General features: G+C 45.2%; 1 protein-coding gene across 1 annotated transcript; it reads left to right on the top strand.

Moving 5' to 3' along the window:
* The first annotated feature begins 106 nt into the window (after positions 1 to 106).
* LOC143615572 (putative late blight resistance protein homolog R1B-16) lies at positions 107 to 2,659 on the top strand. The gene has a single exon (XM_077088673.1). It carries the CDS (start codon positions 107 to 109, stop codon positions 2,657 to 2,659), a length of 2,553 nt encoding a protein of 850 aa, XP_076944788.1.
* Positions 2,660 to 25,665: the final 23,006 nt, after the last annotated feature.

Raw genomic sequence — 25,665 nt, 5'->3', positions numbered from 1 at the left:
TAAAGAGTTGGGTCATAATTGCTACATTCCCTTAAAAAGAAAGAAAAGATACTCCGCGTTGACTCCAATCCATGGCTGTTTGCTCTTTTCCGATCTTGAAAGAAAGATGGCACACGCAGGTATCCTGATGTTTATGGAGAAGTTGAACCAACTCATTCATAGCACCAACAACCCTTTAATCAACAACCACTCAGTGATATATGCACGACCTCAATTTCAACTTCTCCGCCAAGAACTTGGCTCCATGATCCAAACTCTTTTTGTCGACCAACATCAAGACCTCCAAAAACTTGCAGATCTCAAGAGAAGATTTATATACGCAGCAGAAGAGGCAGAGTATATCGTCGATTTGTTTCTCTCCCGTGTTCACATCAGGAACAACGGCCATTTCCTTACGTCGGAGTACTTTAAACGACCCCTGAATCTTGATGATGTCAGGAGATCATTTGAATCTATCAAGGGAGAATTCACGAGTATGAGAACTGACAACATGAAGACGGATTCATCTGAAATAACACTAAATCACTCTGCTGCTGCTCCAGTTTCCATCTCCAGAAATTCACAGGATGGAACTGTGGTGGGGCTTGATCGTGACGCTGAGCTCATAAGAGACAAACTTGTTGCGGATTATCCAAAGAAGCTAGATGTCGTCTCTATTGTTGGTATGGGTGGAATAGGCAAGACCACCCTCGCCACCAAAGTATTTAATGACCGGTTTGTTACGCATCATTTCTATGTCCGTGTATGGGTCAGTGTGTCTCAGACATATGATAAGCAGGCTGTGTTGGTTCAAATTCTAGAATCCATCAGTGCTCAACTAGACCTCAAAAAGGCTAGTGACTTTCAACTTCGCGAAATGGTGCATAAGAGCCTAATGGGTAGGAGATATTTGATTGTCATTGATGATATATGGGACATAGAGGTGTGGGATGGCCTCAAATTATTTTTCCCCCATGACAACACGAGAAGTCGAATTCTGCTTACCAGTCGCGTAACTGAAGTTGCTAAGCATGCAAGTTCAGATGGGCTCATTCATCACTTGGGATATTTGAACAAAGAAAAAGGTTGGGAGCTGTTGTGTGAAAAGGTGTTCCGTGGCAATGAATGCCCTGAATGGTCGGTAAAACCTGGAATGCAGATAGTAGAAAATTGTAAAGGACTACCGCTTGTCGTGGTTGTCATTGCAGGAATTTTAGCAAAAGAAGCATTGAGTAGGAACTTGTGGATGGAAATTGCCGAAAGTACAGGCTCATACATTGTTGGTAAGGAGAATGGATGCTTGGAAACATTAGGTTTAAGTTACAATCATCTTCCTCTTCACTTGAGAGAGTGCTTTCTTTATCTTGGTGGCTTCCTGGAAGACGAGTTTGAAGTAGAAAACTTGATGTGGTTATGGATGGCCGAGGGGTTTATTGAAGAAGATGGAACTAGAAGGTTGGAAGATATTGCAGAGGGTTACCTGATGGATCTAATTGATAGAAATCTTGTAATTGTAGCACGCAGGAGCAGGTCTAGTGGAGCTATCAAAGCTTGTAAAGTGCATGATCTTGTTAGGGAGCTATGCCTGAAAAAATCCCGGGAAGAACGATTCATCCTTCAAACAGATAAGCGAATATTGTCCTCTAATGTTATTACACCACCTTATAAGCCAGTCCGCAAGTTCATTCATACCAAAGATCCAAACTTAAGCTATACGTCCACCCAAAACCTTCGATCGATTTTGTGGTTCAGGTGTTGCAGATTCTTGAGTGACGGCATTGCAAAGTGTTTCCCTTCCTTTGTGCTACTTAGGGTGTTAGATCTACAAACATGTGAATTAAGCGCTTTTCCCTACAGCATGGAATTGCTAGTTCACCTGCGGTATCTTGCAGTTTATATCTCATCATTAAATTTCCCATCTTCAATATGCAATTTGTGGAACCTTCAAACTCTCATCTACGAATCAAGTAGTAGCGATGTTGTTTTACCGAGTAACATATCAGATCTGGTAAACCTGAGGCATTTGAAGAGCTCGAAATGGGGCTTTGATATTGGTTCAATTGAAAAACCAATGAATTTGCATACTGTTTCATTTGTGAGTTTGAAAGATGAGGCATTTAGTTTTCAAAAGTATTTTCCATGCATTAAGAAACTTTCATGCGTTACTTACAGCTATAAACAAAATGACTTCAGATCTTTCAGCTACCTTGAAAGCCTCACTTTGCGGAGTTTTCCTGTGCGTGGAAAGAATCAAATGACGCTCCCAACAACATTGAAATCACTTTCACTAGAATGTTGTGGTCTACCTTGGAGTGATATGTCAATCATTCAGTCGTTAGCTAATCTCCAGGCTTTAAAACTAATAGACGATGCCTTTTCGGGAAGCTGTTGGAACACAGATGATCAGGAATTTCCACAGCTAAAATTCTTGAGACTTGAGTTGCTAGATATCAGACAGTGGGAGGTTTATAGCCCAAGCTTCCCATGTCTTAAACGACTAGAAATTAACAGGCGCTGCCACCTTGAAGAGACCCCCTTTGAAATTGGTGACATACCAACACTTGAGCTTATTAAAATCAGCAAGTGTAGGTACTCTGTTGGTGCGTCTGTTAGAAGAATTCAACAAGAGCAACAAGATATGGGAAACTACGATCTAAAGATTGAGCTCATCCCGTTTTAAGATATGTTGCTTTGTGCTGGTAGTTTAGCTGCTAATATTTACTGCCTGCTTTTTCAACTTGTATAATTAAAATTATGTCAAGAGTTATTGTACATTTTTTATTTAAATCATTACCGACTGAAATAAATGTTGAATTATAACTTCCTGATGTAACTTAGCTGTGAATTAACTGCTATAATAGTCTTAATAAACGGTGAGTTTATAAACTGGTTTTTTGTTGCTTTCTACTTTTATGCTATTTCATTTGTTGTGGGTGACTTGTTAGAGATACAACATACACCGAATTGATTCATTCGTAAAAGCGTGTCGATAATAACCATTAACCGATTAAACCGAGTGACCAGTTTATGATTCGGGCAAATTAGGGGAATATCGGTTACTCCGATTTAGGCGAAGATTTTTGGTTCTGATTATAGGTGTAGAAGATCTTAATAGGGTATGCCAACAACCGAAATAATATTTCCGGCACAACTGCAACAAGGCATGAGCCACATGCAGAAGATGCTGGAGACTTAACCTGCAACAGTGGGTCAGACAGACACCTACGGATGTAATTACTATTTTGCCCTTTGGGTAATAAAAACCAGTATATGATGTAAGTTTTTTAAATGCGGGTATTGCTGCAGTATTATCAGAAGATGGATCAAAATGGTGTAATATGAGCCTTTCTGCATGGTACTGAAAATTCATAATAATTAGTAACAGTGCAAATAGGGGAGCAGATGGGAACACTTTTAATCTTACGTTGTGGGATATATATGCAGGTTGATTATCTAATTAACTTGTAATATGTTAAAGATATTGTGTCTGATCATCTCAGTCCTACCCATTTTCTAGCTGATTTGGTTTTGTGTAAACATTATAAATTTATAACCGACCCACAAATTTGTTCATTGACTGAGATATCTCGAAGGTAATTTTAGATGCTTAAACATTCTAGCCGACACTTAGCTAATCATAGTTCTATTCAAGTGGCACTCATATGGTTATTATACTCCCTCAAGGCCCATTAATTTTAAATATACCATTTGTCTTCTTGTTCACTTATGACTTACTAATTTATGGCAGAATTCATCCACCATCAGCCTTGGGGTCATAACTCATAACCTGATCTTGAAGGCATTGCAATGTGAACCCGTGAAAACTCATGTCGTGTTTGTGTTCGTGTCAGGTTCAACCTGCCAGCCCGCAAACATGACCCGTATAACACTTCTTGTTATCATGTTGAATTCTAATTATGTTATTGATTAATAAATAAATACAAGCCATTGCATGAAATCACCTTTTCATCGAATGACAACCCAAGTTTCTGAATCAGGTACTTATTTACAACAATTGGACCAACATATTTTCACATAAATTCTCATTGGTGCAAAATTTGCAGTTGACATGTTTAACAATTATATGACTCTGATTTGTGGAAGTTGTGTTTTAACTGTGTATTCTGCATAGGCAGTTTAAGCAGAAGGTGTTGTATGATGAAGATGGAGGGCCGAATTTGACAGCTCATTACAGGTCAATCCTGTGGTGGGCCCAACTAGAGGGAGCTTGATAGAAACTCGAAATTTGATTGATTGATATAAAACAAGAACAAGGATAGTTGGCCTGATTCTAGAGGGGCTTGTCTCCACGATAAAAAAACAAGACAAATTATAGTAAATGGTGAAGAAGTAGTTATGTCTTTTCAGCTCCCCCACCATTTTTCTTCCTCAAACCCCCCATATTCCTGATCGTGATTGAATGGATAAACAACATATCCGAAAAGGATCTTGACTGCTCCATGGGCTGGATACGTACCAGAGCTATACATAAAGCTGGTAGGAGGTTTTGAAAACCCGAGATTTTTCCTGCCTCAGCTGATGCTTGTTACTTTTGATTAAAGGGTGTGACTGCAACCAGGTTCTCTCCAATGGCAAACACCCGTATCTTCTTCATGATCATAATGACAGTCTCTTTTATTTTACGATGGTTAAACAAAGTACTAAGCAAAAGAAAGCAAAAACTAAGGAAGGAATACCAAATGTTAGATAATGAAGTTGTGTTTTTGTTGCAGTTTTGAACAAGAGTACCTGAAAGGGATTGAGGTGTATGAATCTTTACTTAAAAGCTTTTGCATATTTTGCTGCTGAGATTAAGAAAGAGGAAGCTACCAAAGATAAGCTAGCAATAAAGAGACATCATGATTTGTATCTGAGATTCATATTTGTTAGAAATGCATAATAGAACATTTGGTTGGACATTAACATGGCCTGAAAACAATTGATGCAATGATTCATCGATATAACATCTAAGCATGGTAATTTTAAGAAATCTCCCGCTTTTTATTGGTAGGTTTGCAGTAAAACTATGGAGGATCTTTCCCAGGATATGTAATGAGATCATATTCTGATGTTAAATCATGTGATAGTAATGACTGATGAGCCTTTCTTGTTTCCATGTTATATGTTTTGCAAAATTACATGATATCATATAAAATATTGAAAATCCAGTATGCATCATGTTGATCACTATTTAGTATGGCATAAGCATAATTAGAAGAGAAACAACAAAAAATAATGTCACCTAATAATTACATAACATACCAAAATATATGATGATATTATCCAACAGAAATAAGCCAAGACCCAAAGACTTATAATGACCATCATTGAGGCTTGCCAAGGAGTCTGAAGAACATGACCAAATTAATATAAATAAAACCAAACATCATCATTCTATTTATACATCTGCAATGTAACTGTAAACATCAAGAAGCCATGTAGACTTGCTATCCTAAAATACATCAGCAAGGTTGAAGAGGTAGGTCCCAGCAGAGCCCAGTTGGACCCGCAAGACTCACCTTGAAGAGGGACGTCTGCGCAAGGACCAACTGGTTCCGCAGGACCCACCATGCTCAGAGATGAAGACCTTACACGCAGTACGCCAGCTGTTCCCGCAGGGAAAGCCTCCCAATGGTGAAGTACCCCGCCTGTCCCCGCAGCTGCGGATACAAGCCATCAGGGAAGGCTACCCGCACTAATAGCAAGGCTACACGCACAAGGCACTAACTCTCAATAATTCAGTGTCACCTGAAGGAATGAGCAAGGCGGGAATACTCCCGCCCAAATGAGCCAGTCCGTATGCTTCTGGAAGATCTTTTGTACTATACCTGCCAAGGTATGGACAAAATAGACAAGATCTGACCAAAGCAGCCCATGAACCAATCACAGGGTGACAGCTCACCGACAACAGTACGAGGAGCATGCTCTAGTATTGTTTGTCACTATTAGCCGCTGCCTACTCACCAACCCTTGTCGTGGCACGCACATAGCCTGCAGTTGGTGGAAAGGGAACAGTACACAGCCGGCCTTGTCACTATCAGCCGCTGCCTACCCACCAACCAGCATGGCACGTGCGTAGCCCATAGTTGGTAGAACAGGAATATTATACAGCTGGCTGTACCTGCTTGGAAACCTACCTTCGGCTATAAATACTCCAACACCTTGGAACGGTATGATCATCTTGTATTTTACCTTCACTAGCTATTTCTCACAATATACACTTATATTCAGAGCAATCTAGTCTGATTCTCACGCCGGAGGGTGGTCACAAGGAGGAACCCCCCCCCCCCTTCTCAGTGACGAGCTCACGGTGTCTGTTTTGCAGGTCATCTGAAGAACATCCTTCTTTGCCGGACCTAACCCTCGTGGGAAACATTACTTAACCCCCAGATTATCCATAATCTACTCGGGGTCGATTAGTGTTTCTTCATTGGCGCCATCCGTGCATAAAAGCTAGAACTAATTCAGTTTTTTCAAAAATTCTGAAAAAATGGTTAACGTTACTCCGGTCCCAAGGCCAGTAAGTGACCAAGAAACCCCGGTAACCACAACCCCAGCTACTGGGGGGAACACCGGCGGTTACACAAATTTTACGAACACTACCCCGGTTACCCAAGCCGGGGCAAGTGCAGTAAACAATATTTCACTGGGGTTCACTGATGCCCAGTTGGAGAAACAGACGAGGCTCCCTCGCCAAACACTCGATCAAGTTAAGGCGTGGGCCGAAGCACGTCAGAAGGAATTCCAAGCTGAGTTGGATGAACGCTTGCGTTCACTCCAATAGGCTGACGGATTCGGGAGCACTCGACAACAGCTCAACATGAACAGTGAGTGCGAGTACTCGGACGATGATCGGGAGGAATCCGACACTGACGCGAACCCTCGCCATAGGGCGAAAGGGAAGCGTAAAGAAACGGACTTCCAACCAAGAAGGAATTTCGGAGAAACCTTCAAACCAAGGAACGCGGGGGGAAACCCACGCGACTTCTCCAAAACCTTTAGACCAACTGCTGCAAATGCGGGAACATCCAAGTTTGCAAGGGACATTGCGGAAGCAATCGCCCCGAGAAGTGCCAAACAGATGTCCAACATCGGCACTTATGATGGTCTATCCGACCCAGACGATCACTTGAACAGATTCATAGCGGGGGCAACCGTCAGTAACTGGACGGAACCCACGTGGTGTTATATGTTCCAGATGACGCTGGTTGGAGCGGCCAGGGCGTGGTTTGATTGTTTACCGGTCCACCACATCTATGATTGGGCGGACTTTCAACACAAGTTCAGCCAACACTTCAGTCAACAGAGGAAATATACTGAAGAGCAGTGGACGATCCTCAACTGCGTGAGAGATGAAGATGAATCTTTACTAGACTTCATCACTCGCTTCAACTCCAAGAAGCTGAGTCTGTGCAACATAAGTGAAGATCTTGTTCGCGCCGCTTTCATCCAGGGCGCCGAATACCCAGAGCTTATCCGCATGTTGACGGGTAAGGACGGCATGCCATCCACATGGGATGCCATCATGACAGCGGCCAAGCGCTTTGCCGAGACGGAGAAGCAACTGGGTAGGGATCTTCCCCAGAGTACACACCTCTACACGCAGAGGACCAGAGAAAACAATGTTCGAATCGCCCGGCAGAACAAAAAGAGGAAGCTAGGTATTTGGCAGTCAAGGGTAAACTTTGACACCTCATCCAGCTCTCGCCCTCTTGTTGGCGGAAGGGATAACACGCACCCTTCAAGCCGAAAACACCGGTGGACGCCACTCACCAAAAGCGTCACGGAGATATTTGCCACCGAAAAACTCCCATGGCCAAAAGCTCCAATGATCCGACAGCGACCTAATGCGGATCAGAGCAAATCCTGTGACTTCCACGGGACAAAGGGTCACAATACAGAGGAGTGTACATCCTTGAAGGATATTGTTGAAACATTCGTCAAGGATGGAAGACTTTCACACCTTGTGGCATCAATCAAGAATGGAGGAAGGAATGATAACCGGTATAAAGGCAACGGACGAAAGCCCGTTGACATCAGCATCCACATGGCAACATCAGAGGAAGAAAAAGACGAACGACAGAACCATGCGAATGGAAGGAAGCTGAGGTGCGCTTCCCGCGAGTGCCAGGAGGACCCAGCAAGGAAGGCCCTATCGTCATCAAAAGCCAGCTGGGGCATTACATAACTTCCCGCACTCTTGCTGACAACGGCGCCTCGTCAACGGTTATGTACAGGCAGTTCTTCGACAAGCTAGATGACGAAGACAAAGAACGCCTGGAAACGGTTTACGCCTCAATGGAAGGGTTCGACGGCAGCACAAACACACCCCTGGGTATCCTATCTTTCCCCGTCATTCTCACGGACGGAAAATACTCCCGCACAGAAGACGTGGACTTCGTCGTAATGAGGAAGCCACATCACACATACGACATTCTCTTCGGGAGAGACGGGATGGCAAGATTCAACGCCGTGGTATCTTCAGTCCACGGCATGATGGGATGGCCAACTGCTGAGGGTGTAGCGATGATCACCGGTATCCCCCAGGTATGCATCGCATCTGTCTCATCTAAACCCAAACCAAAGATGGCTAAACCAACCATCACCGAACCAGAAAAATGGGCCCTCAATGGCAAATACCCTGACCAGGCTGTTACAATTGGCCCAACAATCACTGATCCTACGCGCACCTTACTCAAACGCTTACTACAGAGAAACGCTGACATCTTCGCGTGGACACCAGCTGACATGATTGGTGTACCTCGAAGTAAAGCAGAGCATAAGCTCAAGTGTGACCCGGCTTTTACGCCAGTCATACAAAAGCGCAGAGTAATGGGGGCGGAACAGGCTAACGCGTGTAGAACCCAAGTCAAGGAACTCCTTGACGCGGGCATCGTACGCGTTATTAGATATCAAACATGGGTTGCAAATCCCGTTATGGTACCGAAGGCTAACAAACAATGGCGCATGTGTATAGATTTCAAAGATTTAAACAAAGCATGCCCCAAAGATTGTTACCCGTTACCCGAAATTGACCTCAAAGTGGATTCATTAGTACCGTTTCGCCTTAAATGCTTCCTTGACGCATATAAGGGGTACCATCAAATCCACATGGCTGTAGATGATCAGGACAAAACCGCATTTCGGACGCCCGATGGCACATTTTGTTATCAAATGTTGCCATTCGGACTTAAGAATGCAGGGTCCACATACCAACGCCTGATGGACAAAGAGTTTCATGCCCAAATTGTGAGAAACTTGGAAGTCTACATGGATGATTTGGTCATCAAAAGCCCTGAGCCAGAAGCGATGTTGAAAGACATCGAAGAAACTTTCAACACGCTCAGAAAGATAAACATGAAGCTCAACCCGAGCAAGTGTTCCTTTGGGATGGAAGAAGGGAAGTTCTTGGGAGTCATTGTTACTAAAGATGGCTTCAGAGCGAACCCTGAGAAGGTCGAAGCCATTATCAAAATGGAATCACCTACTACCATCAAGCAAGCCCATACACTGAATGGACGCCTAGTCGCACTTAGCCGCTTTTTGTCAAACCATGCGGATAGGTCGTTCCCATTCGTGTCAACATTGAGAAACTGTTTAAAGAAAACGCACTTCCGCTGGACACCAGAAGCGGAAGCAGCTTTTCAGGAAATTCGGTCACGCTTGATCGAACTCCCAACGCTCACAGCACCAGAAGCGGGGGAGGAATTAATCATATATCTTTCTGCCACAGATAAAACAACCGGGGCAGTCCTGCTAGTAGAGCGAAAAGGTATCCAGATGCCTATTTACTATGTTAGCCGTGTCCTAACAGACGTAGAAACCCGGTACTCTACCCTGGAAAAACTAGTCTTAGCACTTGTACAGGCTTCACGCAGGCTAAGACGATATTTCCAAGGTCACCCAATCACCGTTCTCACCAGCTTCAAACTTGCAAATGTTCTAGGCAAACCCGAGTTATCGGGACGTCTAGCAAAATGGGCAATTGAGTTGGGGGAATATGCGATAAAGTACAAGCCAAGACCAGCCATAAAAGGCCAGGTCCTGGCCGACTTTATAGCAGAAGTCCCCGCTTCGCGGGAGAAAGAGTGCCAGGAGGAGGCTCAACCCTCCCCAGCACAGGACATCAATGATGTCTGGCGACTCTACACCGATGGAGCAGCCAGCAACGAGGGTTCAGGCGCAGGGTTGAAACTAACCAACCCAGCAGGCCAAGAATACACTTACGCTATTCGACTGGATTTTCCAAGTACGAATAACGAAGCCGAGTATGAAGCATTCTTGGCCGGGCTGAGAATTGCGCGTAAAATGGGAGTGACAAACTTGGAAGCCCACGTGGATTCCATGTTAGTAGCCAACCAAATAAACGGAACGTACACGGCCGTGAACGACACAATGGCCCTGTACCTCGCACAAGCAAAAACCCTTATGCGCGATTTTAATGATTGTAAAGTCATACACGTCAAGCGTAGCGAAAACAAATCTGCGGATGCGTTAAGCAAGCTTGCATCATTAGCCTTCACCCATTTGGGAAAGGACATCCGCATTGAACTCCTTGAAACACCATCAGTCCCGCACAAGGAAATTTGTGTCATCCAAACCGGCACAGAAACGTGGATGACACCGATAATAAATTACCTTGCAGCGGGTATACTACCAGAGTCAAAAACACAGGCAAGAAAAATACGTTGTAAAGCATTAAACTATCAACTCATCGATGACATCCTTTACAGACGTAACTTTCTTGGCCCACTCTTAAGATGCGTGGACAACCAAGATGCTGACTACCTCCTAAGGGAAGTATACGAAGGCATCTGTGGAGTACACGCAGGTCCACGCGCTGTTGTAGCTAAGTTAAACAACGCGGGATACTTTTGGCCGGGGATGCATACAGATGCGCTGGCATACATCAGAAAGTGTAGGTCTTGCCAGCTCTACGCACCCAACACGCATCGCTCGAAGAATGAACTTGTTCCAGTCACCTCTTCATGGCCATTTCAGAAGTGGGCCATCGATGTGACAGGCCCATTTCCTACAGCAGCAGGAAACGTTCAGTTCCTAGTGGTAGCCATCGACTACTTCACCAAGTGGATAGAAGCAAAACCCTTAGCCCAAACAACCGCAAAACATATTAAAAAATTTATTTGGGAATTTATTATTTGTCGTTTTGGACTTCCACAGACTTTGGTGAGTGATAACGGCACCAACTTTGCTGACAAGAAGCTACAAAAGTGGCTGGAAGAACTTCAAATCACCCACACCTTTACCTCAGTGGCACACCCGCAAGGTAACGGTGAGGTGGAAAGAGCAAATAAAAGCATCGTCGAAGGCATAAAGAAAAGACTCCTGGAACACAGATCCGGCTGGGTAGACGAAGTTCCACGCGTCCTTTGAGCAAACAGAACGCTGAAAAAGGCCAGTACGGGAGAAACCCCGTTCAGCCTCACTTATGGCACTGAAGCCATGGTCCCAGTCGAAATTGGTTTGCCCTCACCAAGGGTCTTGATTCAGCCAGAAGACAATGATGCGGAAAGACGGTTAGACCTTATGCTAACCGAGGAACGCAGAGATTTAGCCGCAGCGCGTGAAGAAAACTACAAGCGATAAATGCAAAAGTACTACAACACGCGGGTAAAACTCTGCAACTTCAATGTAAGAGACTACATATTGCGTAACAACGAGGCTTCAAACCAAGAGCGCCCAGGAAAACCGGCACCGGTCTGGGAAGGACGTACATTATCAAAGAAGTTTTGGGAAAAGGCGGATACCGGCTCGAAAGGCTCGATGGCACTCCTATCCCAAGAACATGGAACGGAGCTCAATTACGCAAATGTTACATGTAGATCAATTCCAAACTTGTAAAGAAAAGGCCTAGAGCCACTTCTAATGGAAATGATTCTCCTTTATCACATTGTGTTGATAGCCTTACCTTTATACTTATGAACTTCCCACACTGATGCCGGTATTCACCGCATAAATATGGGAAGAAGTAAGTCGTTGCGTGTGGAAGGCGGCAAAACCCGCATAAACACATAAAACGGTAAAAATTTCTAAGGAAAACCTTCACGCAGGTCAGCTATAGGTGAAGTTTGGTCATCCTAATAAATGAAAGTGATGGTCCTACCCGCACAATCATGATAGAGGAAACTGAACATTGACCTATTGGCAACCGCGCGTCGAAAGGTTAACTTATTCAAAACACTTAGAAAATTTCAAAGGAAAAGATGAGGAAAACTTCCACGCAGGTCAGATATAGGTAAAGTTTAGCCATCCTACTAAGTGAAAGTGACGGTCTTATACGCACAATCACGAAAGAGGAAGCAAAACTTTAACTTATTATCTGCCACGTTGAAAAGTTAACTTATCTAAGTACTCAAGAAATTGCTAAGTTAAACCAAAATATGCGTGAAATAAACAAGGTAAGGCATTAACAAATAATCTTTATTCCATCAACATTCAAACATTAAAAGAATTGCTGGGTACATACCCGCATACAAGATTAGAAGTCTACAAACATAAAAATCTACTCTAATGGTGGAAAGGGATCTAAAGTATCAAGCTTCAGGACCACTCCCACTTGGACCCGCACCACCAGTAGAGTGTGGCGGTTCAAGGAAAGCTTTGAGGATAGTTAGCCCATCATCAGCAGCAGCAATCTCGTTTACCTTCTCCACCACCGGATGCGGGAAGGCGGCATACTGATTCACTGCTTGGTCATACGCAACTTCAGTATCCACATTGTAAAGAGGGAAGTTGGAAGGCGGAATGCCTTGTTCAACAAACCCTAGACCAAGCAAGAAGCCAGCCTTTTCCCCATCCTTATGAGAAGGGTTGAGGGCTGCGCTCATCGCATCGTCATATGATGTGTTCGTGAACACCCGATGCACAACCTAAAAAACAGAAGTATATCAAAAACTCTTCTAAGTGTAAGGAAAAGCGTAAAGAAATTGTGAAACTGCGCATACCTGCGACAACGCTTCTCGAAGAAGCCATTCCTTGGTAACCAGAGCCTCCTGGAGGGCAGCTTGAGCTTCATAACGGGCGCGTTCGGCTTCGTTCTTTGTAAGGTTGGCAAGCAACACATCTTTGGCTGCAGCCTCTTCGACGCCCTTTAGCTTACGCTCAGTTTGGTCAAGCACCCCCCTCTGGTCCAAGATCTCTTGGAGCTTCTTGGCATCTTCCATGGCCAAAGCATCATGAGCCTGCTGGAGCCTCTCTAATTTGGCTTTAAGTTCCTCATTCTCGATGCGTAGAGGCTCAGCAACAGCTTCAGCCTTGGTGGCCCTCTCGGTTGCATTCCGTGCAGTTTCCTTGGCCAACCGAAGCTGTTCGTTAACAGCTTGGGCAGCCTTGGAACGGGCCTCGAGCTGGGCCTGAACTTCAACCTCGAGGGCCTTGAAGGCCTTCTCCTTTTCCGCAGCAACTGCGGCAAGCTTCGCATTCTCCTCCCGGATAGCCCGCGCCTGAGCCACTTCAAGGCTACACGCCGTCTTTAACTTGTCATTTTCACGACAAAGTAGCTCGATGCGCGGCTGCATCCGGGCGAGGAGGATTCGGAGCTCGTTGGACAGCCTACCTTGCTGGTAGCTGGCCATGGCCTCCCCCAGCGCACCGCTTGGGGCGGCGTGACGCGCCCATTCGACGCACTCCTCAGCAGTCCGGAGGGTCGTTCCCCGGCGGATATTCCACCGAGGAGCGTACACCTCGTTGGAATCACGAACTGCAAAAAAACAAAAAACAGTTAAGAGAGAGAAATGATGAAAGGGATATAGGCCAAAATAACCCTACGCACCTGTAGGGTCGACAACAGGCCGATAGCCACCAAACCCATCACCTGAACCTAAGGGATATCCATCCAAAAGGTCAAGGAGACGGGAAGGAGGCAAGGATTGGCTAGACGCCCCAACCCCAAACGTACCTGAAGGACTGGCCGTAGTCGCAGGCGCCGGAGGAGGCATGGTGGAGGCTGCCGCGGTGGAAACCAACGGAGGTGAACTCACCGGAGGTGAACTCACAACCGTGGCCGCGGCTGCGGAAGAACCCGCAAGAGAAATCACCGCCGGCTCAGTGATGGATTCTGTGAAAATGGCACTGACAGCCGGCGGGGATAATGTTACAGCTGGAACAGTTGGCTCAACGGGATGAGCAACTGAACCAGTACTGCAAGCAGGCGTAGCCGCCTGGGTCATCGCCTCGGGTAGGTTGACCAAACCTACCTTCATGGGTCCAGAGCTGCTCCCTCCCGCTCCACTCTGGAATGCCGTAGCATCCACGCCTGCACGAAGACAAGATATATAACTATAATAGCGGAAAGATATGAAGTTAAAGTTATGTACACTTACGGGTCCTTTTGAGCTTGAAGGTGCGAACAGGCAGGGACGAACCCGATGGAGCCGGCCTCTTTGTACCGGTCACCGTCGTCATCCTGGGCTGCTCGGAGGTGACAGCCGTTTCAACCTCCGGAGCAGTGGTCTCAACACCACCTGGGTTCTCCGCCGCTTCTTCACTCTCGGTCTCCGACTCAGACCGGTTCCCCTGATCGGCAGTGGAGGCAACCTTCGCCTTGCCCTTCCCGCCGACAGCCTTCTTCTTCCGCGCAAGAAAAGGACCATCTGCGGATTCCTCATCAGAAGATGACAAGATTAGAGGAATTCCAGCAGAGGTTTCAGCATTCAGAGGGCGAGGGTTAAATAGTCTTTTACCTGGCCGCGTGGCGCTCAGTATTTCGTGGCCTGACGGGTAGGCCTCCACAAACCGATCCGCAGTCTGCGCAAGGATGGGCAACTCGTTCTCGTCAAGAGCACGAGTACCCAACCGAACGGGACCGTCAGCTTCCCGCGGATGCAGGAGGGACTGCAAGTCATTTCCCTCTGAAATAAAAAGAAAAACAGTTAGAAAAAACCTTAAATCAACAAAGAAGACGGAGCATACCGTAAGGGATAAAGTTCAAACCGTATTCAAGTACGATGGGAATTTGTGGCGCATCCGCCCCAGCATCCTTCCACACCCTGCTCATACCGAGCATCACCATCCCGGACTCCGGAAAGCGGTAAACCGGAGTCTGGATCCGGGAAATCTTGGAGAACCATTCCGCCTCCTGGTAGTTGGAGGCGTGAAGGCTGGGGAGAGCTCTCCCGTTCTTAAATGTCATCGCTATAGGGACGACACGGGCAGAGATGTAAAAGAACTCCCGCTTCCAAGACCGAAGACTGCGCTCGGTAGCGCAGATCTTCAAACCCTTGATCCGGGTGACCAGGGTATACCAGCCTTGGATACACCTCCAGGACTAGAAGGTCATCAGGCGGTCGACGTGGGGATCCACGCCAAGAATGAGGCACACCCACTCAAAATGGCGGATCTTGGCGATCGCCATTGGGTGTACCTCGGTCAGGTGCACACTGTGTCTATCCAGAACACGGTATACAAACTTCGACAACGGGAACCTAAGATTCCCATAGACGAAGAAAGCGGCATATACCCCTATTTTGCCCTCGGGGGCATCGTACACCGTCTGGTGTGGCTCCGGAAACTCAGGCTCGAACGGCTCGAGCATGAACTTCCGGACGATGTACCGGTAAAGCTCGATGGGAAGAGCATACTGGCATTCGCCAGCAGTGCTCTTATCGTCCTTATCGGACGTAGACGTCGGGTTCTCGACATACAAGTCAGACTCCTCGACGGTAGCTTCTGGATCATGAGTAGACTACATGTTTTGGAGGTAAAGAACGATTTCAGGAGAATGCTCGACAGAAAGTTAGAGTATTCGCCAGAAATCGCTTAGAAGAAGAAGAAAGAAGTGAAAATGTGGATTACCGTGAACCCTCTCATCCTTTATATACTCATCGCAATGAATGCGATGAATTTAATGAGGAGGAGAGAGAAAAGAGCTGGTGTAATGAAACTATGACACGTGGAAAAAGCAAGCTGTCAACAGCTGTTGACGGGATGCGCGCCGTAAAATCCGCACCCACGCGCCCGAAAAATCGCGCCCACGCGCCTGAAAAAGCGTCTGGAATGACTATATACTGTCACGTCGCCATAACTTCCTGCACGTCCTGACACTGTCAGAAGAAACTGTCGGACGACGTTTCAACAGTTTGGACTGTTCTTATCCTTTCACCAACTCTTCGAATTTCAAAAAGATTCAAAAGTAAGCGGGACTATACCCCTTACCTTGGCAACCAAGTAACTATAAGACAGGTGCGAGTACAGTGTCAAGGCAAAACCCTTCACATACTTAGCACCCGCATGGAATGGACGCCAAGAATACCTTGGAAGTAAGATAACTATAAGACGAGTGCGGGTACAGTGTCAAGGCGAAACCCTTCACATACTTAGCACTCGCAGGGAATTGAAACCAAGAAGGATCTTCTGGGCCATGCTTGCGGAAAGGAAAATAACATCCCCGCATAGCGGGAACGTTGAGAACTAGATTGTTTGAAGCTCCAGGATGGAATTGGTTCTTTAACATAATTGATCACTATGTTTAAAACTACCGAAACCTCATGGAGAATCTACACAAGTGAAACTCAACGCTCCTGACTTGCGAGGAGGTTACACACCTACCCGCATCATACCCAAAGATCAAGCAGAAAAGTCGGGAATTTCTGCACACATTAGGGAAACCGCGGGAAGAATCCCCATGGACAACCTTAAAACTAAATCCTTTTCAAAACCCTTGCTTAAGTCCAAAGTTCACCTCACTTATTAACAATTCATGAGACGAATATTGGACTGGGGGGACTTGAAGAGGTAGGTCCCAGCAGAGCCCAGTTGGACCCGCAAGACTCACCTTGAAGAGGGACGTCTGCGCAAGGACCAACTGGTTCCGCAGGATCCACCATGCTCAGAGATGAAGACCTTACGCGCAGTACGCCAGCTGTTCCCGCAGGGAAAGCCTCCCAATGGTGAAGTACCCCGCCTGTCCCCGCAGCTGCGGATACAAGCCATCAGGGAAGGCTACCCGCACTAATAGCAAGGCTACACGCACAAGGCACTAACTCTCAATAATTCAGTGTCACCTGAAGGAATGAGCAAGGCGGGAATACTCCCGCCCAAATGAGCCAGTCCGTATGCTTCTGGAAGATCTTTTGTACTATACCTGCCAAGGTATGGACAAAATAGACAAGATCTGACCAAAGCAGCCCATGAACCAATCACAGGGTGACAGCTCACCGACAACAGTACGAGGAGCATGCTCTAGTATTGTTTGTCACTATTAGCCGCTGCCTACTCACCAACCCTTGTCGTGGCACGCACATAGCCTGCAGTTGGTGGAAAGGGAACAGTACACAGCCGGCCTTGTCACTATCAGCCGCTGCCTACCCACCAACCAGCATGGCACGTGCGTAGCCCATAGTTGGTAGAACAGGAATATTATACAGCTGGCTGTACCTGCTTGGAAACCTACCTTCGGCTATAAATACTCCAACATGTAACACCCCGACCAAAGGCGGATTATACATCGGGGCGCCACATATTGCTTCATTACTCGCGACACTATTGGTGTCAATATTTATTAATACACATTTTATCGCGCACGCGCAGCGGGGAAAATATAGAACATAAATCAAACATAAATCAATATATTTTAAATTATAACATTCAAACAACATTAACTTGTCTTGATACATTTTAATCTAGGTCCAAAAGTAAAAACGTCCTATGTGTCCACAAGCTCCAAAACAGCTACTGCAAACCTGAACATGTGTTAAAATAAACGTCAAACACTTGCGTGTTGGTGAGAAATCAAGTTTAATACAATACATAGATAACAATAAATCTGCGCGCAACATGTGTATGTCTGGTTTTCAACAAGGGTGTAATCTGATCGGGACCAACTCTAAGAGACAAGACTGCCAGTGCTCACAATTGAGCTCACAAACAAGACTAACTGTGCATGTGTAAACAAAAGAGAAAATCATAAACGAATGTTCTCCCGTGTTCATCTAATGGTACCATGAAAACTGCGGAATAGACCGACAAGACGGTTAATGATCCACACATACAAATAAACAGCCAAGTCTACGTCCTCAACACATGGGATACTGCGCGACTAAAGTTCATAAACAGTTTAAGACTCAAGTTTTGTATGAACACATGAACATCCCAAAGCATTTAAAATAAAAAGGGATTAGATACGAGATAACTCACTTGATAAACGATGCGGTGTAAGATAAAGCAAGAACCAACTTTAAACAAGCACAAGTTAACCTATAAATAAGATTATTGTTTTAATGATCTGTTTTAAGTCTTGATTATAAGTTAGCATAATTAATAAGTAAATTATTATATATAATATATATATATTACCGGAAAAGCAGGGAAGAACAGGGAGGAAGACGGAGGCAGGAGAGGAAGACGGCAGAGAGAGCAAGGAGCAAGAGAACAGGAGAGATTAAGTGTTTGTGTGTGATGTGTTATGAAAATATTATTATTATTTATAGGAAAACCCTAGGAGACACAAACCCTAGAAAAAGGGGAAAAGATCTCAAAAAGTAAAAGAAAAGATATCAACGGTAAAAAGTTCTGAAAAGTAAAGATATCAAAAGATATGGCAGCTGCAGGGGGCAAGATAAAGCTGACAGGGAACAGTAAAAAGCATGGGCGGATCAGATAAAGGTACTGGTCAAGCATGGCAAAAGCAGATCTCAAAAGATTATGTCAGTCACTTTATCTGTCAACCAATGGGGTTGGTGCGCATGCTGCGCCGAAAGTAACTATTCAGACATTAGATGGGTCAGGTCAACGGCTCAAAAGATAAGACAACACAAAAGCAAACGGCTAGATTTAAACAGAAGATACAAAGGTTAAGCGCGGGAAGGCTGAGTGCGCGAGCGCGAAGGCTGGCACAACAATCCTTAGCGCACTGCGGGAAGAATCACATCCTTAGCGTGCTGCGTGAACTAGAATTCTAAGCGCATCGCGGGAAGAACATACATTCTTAGCGCATTGCGGGAAGAACATGCATTCTTAGCGCGCTGCGAGAAGAGTTCTCTTCACGCATCGCAGGAACAAGATGTCTTCACGCAGGCTTCCATGTAAGGAGTCTGGCGCGTGGAGCTGCAGACATCCTTAGGCGGGAAGAACCAAAGGACAAGCAAAGAGTTGAGGGAAACAAGGCTTAAGGGCGGGACGGCGACAAGAGGGAAAAGAAGGCGGAAAGAGAGAAGGAAGGGGGAGGGGACGGCGGAAAGAAAGAGAGAGAAAAAGGCGGGAAGGAAATATATATTATTATTATTAAAAGTAAAATATAAGTATAAATAAATATTAAATCATAAAAGAAAGAGATCGGATAAGGGAAACGGGTACCTGGGTCGGGTCGGATCAGGGCAGATGTCACAGTCTCCCCTACTTTAAGAAATTTCGTCCCGAAATTTATCTCGAAGTAGGTTGCGCAGAGAACAGGTGCGGGTACTTGATCTTCATTTGATCTTCCCTTTCCCATGTAAACTCGGCTCCGCGCTTGGACTCCCAACGAACTTTCACGATAGGGATACGACTGCGCTTGGTTTGCTTAACCTCGCGATCCATAATCTCAACAGGCTTCTCAATGAAATGCATGGATTCATCAACTTGAACTTCATCAAGTGGAATGTGAAGGTTCTCGTCAGCTAAACACTTCTTGAGATTGGAAACATGGAACGTTGGATGCACACTACTGAGCGCGGGCGGCAGGTCAAGTCTGTAGGCAACTTTTCCCACACGCGCGAGAATCTTGAATGGACCGACATAACGAGGAGCAAGCTTACCCTTCTTCCCAAAGCGGACAACACCTTTCCAGGGCGACACTTTGAGGAGAACAAGATCACCAACTTGAAATTCGAGAGGCTTTCGCCTACGATCTGCGTAACTCTTCTGTCGGCTTCTGGCAGTCAGCAGATGATCACGGATCTTGGCGATTTTATCGGTTGTCTCTTGAACAAGTTCGGGTCCTGTGATTTGAGCTTCTCCCACTTCGCTCCAACAAATCGGGGAGCGGCACTTACGACCGTAAAGTGCTTCAAATGGGGCCATACCGATACTGGAATGATAGCTGTTATTATAAGAGAACTCGATCAAAGGTAGGTGTGAATCCCAATTACCTCCAAAATCAAGAACACAAGATCGGAGCATATCCTCAAGAGTTTGAATAGTTCGCTCAGACTGACCGTCAGTCTGAGGATGATATGCCGTACTCATGTCCAAGCGAGTTCCTAGCGCAGATTGGAGAGATTTCCAAAAGCGAGATATAAAACGGCCATCGCGATCGGATATGATGCTCAAAGGAGTACCATGGCGGCAGACAATTTCCTTGACATAAAGCTGCGCGAGTTGCTCAACACGGTAGTTTTCACGAATGGGCAGAAAGTGAGCAGACTTAGTCAAACGATCCACTATTACCCAAATGCTATCATGTTTGCTTGCTGTCAAAGGTAACTTGGTAATAAAGTCCATCGCTACACATTCCCATTTCCACGTAGGAATTTCAGGTTGTTCGAGCAAACCAGATGGGCGTTGGTGTTCAGCTTTCACTTTAGAACAAGTCAGACATTTAGCTACGAACACAGCAATATCCTTTTTCATACCGGGCCACCAATAAGTAATGCGCAAATCCTTGTACATCTTATCAGCGCCAGGATGAATAGAATACCGAGATTTGTGCGCTTCACTCAGGATATCAGCGCGAAGATTCTCATCAAAGGGAATCCAGATGCGATTGAGATAGCAGAGAATTCCACTCAGATTAGGGACAAAGAGTGCTTCCGCGCCACACGCTAACTCGGCGCGAAGGTTACCATTACTGATGGATGCGCGCTGCGCGTCACGAATACGCGATTCAAGGTTGCTTTGAATCGGCGCGAAGTGAAGCTGGGTGCGCGGCAAGATACAGTTAAGTTGGCAGGGTTTTCGGCTGAGCGCATCGGCTACCACATTAGCCTTACCAGGATGATACCGGATCTCACAATCGTAATCGCTGATGAGTTCGTTCCATCGGCGTTGCCTCATGTTAAGTTCCTTTTGATCAAAGATATGCTGAAGGCTTTTATGTTCAGTGTAAAGGATACACTTAGTACCATAAAGGTAGTGTCTCCAGATCTTCAAGGCAAAAACAACTGCACCAAGCTCGAGGTCGTGAGTTGTATAATTCTTTTCATGAACCTTAAGTTGCCTTGATGCGTAAGCGATAACCTTGCCTCGTTGCATAAGAACACAACCGAGACCTTGGTTGGATGCATCGCAATACACGACAAAATCATCATTACCCTCGGGTAGCGCAAGAACAGGAGCTTCACACAACAAACGCTTGAGCGTTAGAAAGGCTTCTTCTTGCTTCGAGCCCCAAATATACGGTTTACCTTTGTGCGTCAGAGCTGTTAAAGGCAAAGCGATCTTTGAGAAGTTCGAAATAAATCGCCGGTAGTAACCAGCTAAGCCCAGAAAGGAACGGATCTCAGAAGGAGAGGATGGCGTAATCCAGTTCTTGATTGCTTCAATCTTGGATGGGTCGACATGAATACCCATCTTGTTAACAACATGACCAAGAAACTGTACTTCATCCGACCAAAATTCACACTTGGAGAGCTTGGCAAAGAGCTGCTCAGCTCTAAGCTTTTGCAATACCAATCGGAGATGTTGCTCATGCTCGGCCTTGGTCTTAGAATACACCAGAACATCATCGATAAACACGATCACGAATTTATCCAAGAAAGGCCTACACACCCGATTCATTAGATCCATGAAAACGGCGGGTGCGTTGGTTAGACCGAAGGACATGACCAAGAATTCAAAATGGCCATAACGAGTTCGAAAAGCAGTCTTCGGAATATCTTCATCGCGGATGCGCAACTGGTGATAGCCAGAGCGGAGATCAATCTTCGAGAAACAAGAGGCACCTTGGAGTTGATCAAAGAGGTCGTCAATACGCGGTAAGGGATACCGGTTTTTAATGGTGAGTTTGTTCAACTCGCGGTAATCAATACACATGCGAAACGATCCATCTTTCTTTTTAACGAACAACACCGGAGCACCCCAGGGCGAAGAGCTAGGGCGAATGAATCCTTTAGCAGTCAACTCTTGAAGTTGGCTGGCCAATTCTTGCATCTCAGCGGGTGCAAGACGGTAAGGAGATTTAGCTACGGGGGAAGCACCAGGGACAAGATCAATACGGAACTCGACTTCACGAGCGGGAGGGATACCAGGAAGATCATCAGGAAAAACTTCAGGGAAATCACGCACAACAGGGATATCGCGAAGCTTCTTCTCTTCAACAGGTTTAACCACATGGGCTAGAAATGCAATACACTTCTTCCGCATGAGTCTTTGGGCTTCGGCGCAAGACATAAGTTTAAGACCACTGGAGGGTTTTTCGCCGTAGATGTGAAGATCACCATTTTCTCGAGGTATGCGAATCATCTTCTTGGCGCAAATAACTTCGGCGCGATTATGCGTAAGCCAGTCCATACCAATGATAACATCAAAGCTTCCAAGAGGCATAGGGATGAGGTCAATCAGAAAATCGTTTTCGTTAAGGTTAAGCGTGCAATCTTTAATCACCGAGTTAATTAAAACAGTTTCACCGTTAGCCAATTCAACTGAAAAATCTTCTTTTAAATCGCTGCGCGGTCGCGCAAGCTTCTGCTCGAAGGCGCGAGAAATAAAACTTCGATCGGCGCCAGTATCAAAAAGTACAGAAGCATAAAATCCGTTAAGCAAAAATGTACCATTAACTACGTCATTATTCGCTTGCGCTTGGTGCGCGGTTATGTTAAAAGCTCGTCCACGCGTCACTTGGTTTGAAATCTGGTTCACCGGATTCGCTTGCGTAATCTGAACTTGTAGTCTTGGACATGCGTTCCGGAAATGACTGGGATCACCGCAGTTAAAGCACGATCTGGGTCGTGGGTTTTGGTAGGTTGGTTGTGGATTCTGCGGGTAGACTGGTGGTGTTGGCGCAATTGGATTGGCGAGAAGGACTCTACAGTTCTCAGCAGTGTGACCAGTACGGCCACAACGGTTACAAAGTCGACACGGGGTTTGGGTTGGGTGGTGAAATCTACAGGTTGGGCAAAAGGGATGGTTTCCTGTGTAAGGTTTCTTAGTTGGCGGGGCAGGGAGTGCTGGATTGGTTAAGGCATAGTTATGGACTGCAGGAGGTGCTGGGTAGGTTGACAGTGGGTTAGGCGCGTAAACTGGGGGTTGGTAAACGGGTTGCTGGACAATGGGCGGGTTGGTAAGCGCATAGGCCTTGCGCCTGCGCTTGAGGTTGTTACGGTTTGAGGGTTCTGGTTTGGTTTCTGCGGGTTCAGGGACAGTTTTGGTGGTTTTGGTCTTCTCAGTTCCCCGCAGGAACAGGGTTCCTGCTCTGACATGGTTGTCGCTAAGCACAGCGGCCAACTCGATGGCGTCAGAGAGGGTAACTGGGTTTCTGGCCCATACAGAATCTTGAATTTCCATGGGGAGACCCCCAAGGAATTTCTCGATTGCTCGGCGTGAAGGGGTAACAAGGTGAGGGACCAGTAAGCTTAGCTCGTGGAAGCGCGTCGCGTACTCGCGCGCTTCACCGCTGTACTGCTTCAAGTTCCAAAATTCTTCCTCCAGGCGCTTAACTTCGTTGGGAGGGCAGAATTCTCGCGTAAGAATTTCCTTGAATTCCTCCCATGTCATGCTAGAAGCAGCCTCTGCGCCACGCGCATGGGCTACTCCATTCCACCATGTAAGCGCTCTGGATTCCAGGACACTGGAAGCATATAGGGTTCGTCTGTCTGAGGGGCATTGGGTGTGAAGGAAAGTGTTTTCTATCTTCTCGAGCCACTGGAGCATCACGGTGGCTCCTTCGAGACCTGTGAACTTTGGAGGGTTACCCGCATTAAATGTCTTAATGTTATAACTCGAGGTGTTGGTATTGTTTTGGCTCAAAGCTTGGGCTATTGCGGCGGCCATTTCCTGGGAACGTTGCTGTCTACGCATGCGCGAGGCTTCTCTTCTCTGAAATCGGCGAGATAGCGGAGGCATTCTATAAAAGTTTTAATTTTAGTTAATATCTTGGTTTTATCGCAAAGTATAACTTTATAAAGCTTGGTTTCACGGAGTTAGATGCTATCAAAAGTTAAAGTAAAATAAATGACCCAAAATGCAGACTTAATAAAGGTAACAAATTCGAATCAGAAATCGACAATTCATGTATCACCATGACTTTCCGAATTCCCAATTTAAAATATACGAGTAAACGAGTATTGGAGATTGACGATTCATGTATCACCATGACTTTCCAATCCTCAATATAAAATATACAAGAAAATGAGTATTGGAGGTTGACAATTCATGTATCACCATGACTTTTCAAGTCTCCAACCTCAGAACATAATCGTAAATGGAAATTGAAAATCAACTATTCATGTATCACCATGACTTTTCGGATTTTCAAATCCCACAAACGAATATGTAAGTAAAATCAATAAAAATCGAAATTCAACCAAAATCGAAATATCGCGAAATAAAACATAAAATCATATACTGCGCAAGTGCGAGCATATTCATAAATAACGAGTAATTAACAATAAGCGCGCAAACATGAGATTTCTCTCATGCGCGAGAAGGGACTCTTAGGTATTCTAGGCCGTTACGTCTAACCACCTATCCTAAAGTCAACGAGCTCTGATACCAATCTGTAACACCCCGACCAAAGGCGGATTATACATCGGGGCGCCACATATTGCTTCATTACTCGCGACACTATTGGTGTCAATATTTATTAATACACATTTTATCGCGCACGCGCAGCGGGGAAAATATAGAACATAAATCAAACATAAATCAATATATTTTAAATTATAACATTCAAACAACATTAACTTGTCTTGATACATTTTAATCTAGGTCCAAAAGTAAAAACGTCCTATGTGTCCACAAGCTCCAAAACAGCTACTGCAAACCTGAACATGTGTTAAAATAAACGTCAAACACTTGCGTGTTGGTGAGAAATCAAGTTTAATACAATACATAGATAACAATAAATCTGCGCGCAACATGTGTATGTCTGGTTTTCAACAAGGGTGTAATCTGATCGGGACCAACTCTAAGAGACAAGACTGCCAGTGCTCACAATTGAGCTCACAAACAAGACTAACTGTGCATGTGTAAACAAAAGAGAAAATCATAAACGAATGTTCTCCCGTGTTCATCTAATGGTACCATGAAAACTGCGGAATAGACCGACAAGACGGTTAATGATCCACACATACAAATAAACAGCCAAGTCTACGTCCTCAACACATGGGATACTGCGCGACTAAAGTTCATAAACAGTTTAAGACTCAAGTTTTGTATGAACACATGAACATCCCAAAGCATTTAAAATAAAAAGGGATTAGATACGAGATAACTCACTTGATAAACGATGCGGTGTAAGATAAAGCAAGAACCAACTTTAAACAAGCACAAGTTAACCTATAAATAAGATTATTGTTTTAATGATCTGTTTTAAGTCTTGATTATAAGTTAGCATAATTAATAAGTAAATTATTATATATAATATATATATATTACCGGAAAAGCAGGGAAGAACAGGGAGGAAGACGGAGGCAGGAGAGGAAGACGGCAGAGAGAGCAAGGAGCAAGAGAACAGGAGAGATTAAGTGTTTGTGTGTGATGTGTTATGAAAATATTATTATTATTTATAGGAAAACCCTAGGAGACACAAACCCT

The sequence above is a fragment of the Bidens hawaiensis genome, unplaced genomic scaffold, assembly GCF_021521415.1.
Source record: "Bidens hawaiensis isolate Kalapana, Puna unplaced genomic scaffold, B.hawaiensis_p1.1 tig00043550_1, whole genome shotgun sequence".
NCBI classification, from domain to species: Eukaryota; Viridiplantae; Streptophyta; class Magnoliopsida; order Asterales; family Asteraceae; genus Bidens; species Bidens hawaiensis.
Note: the sequence above shows the minus strand (reverse complement) of the source record. Positions and strands in the feature narration are given on the sequence as shown.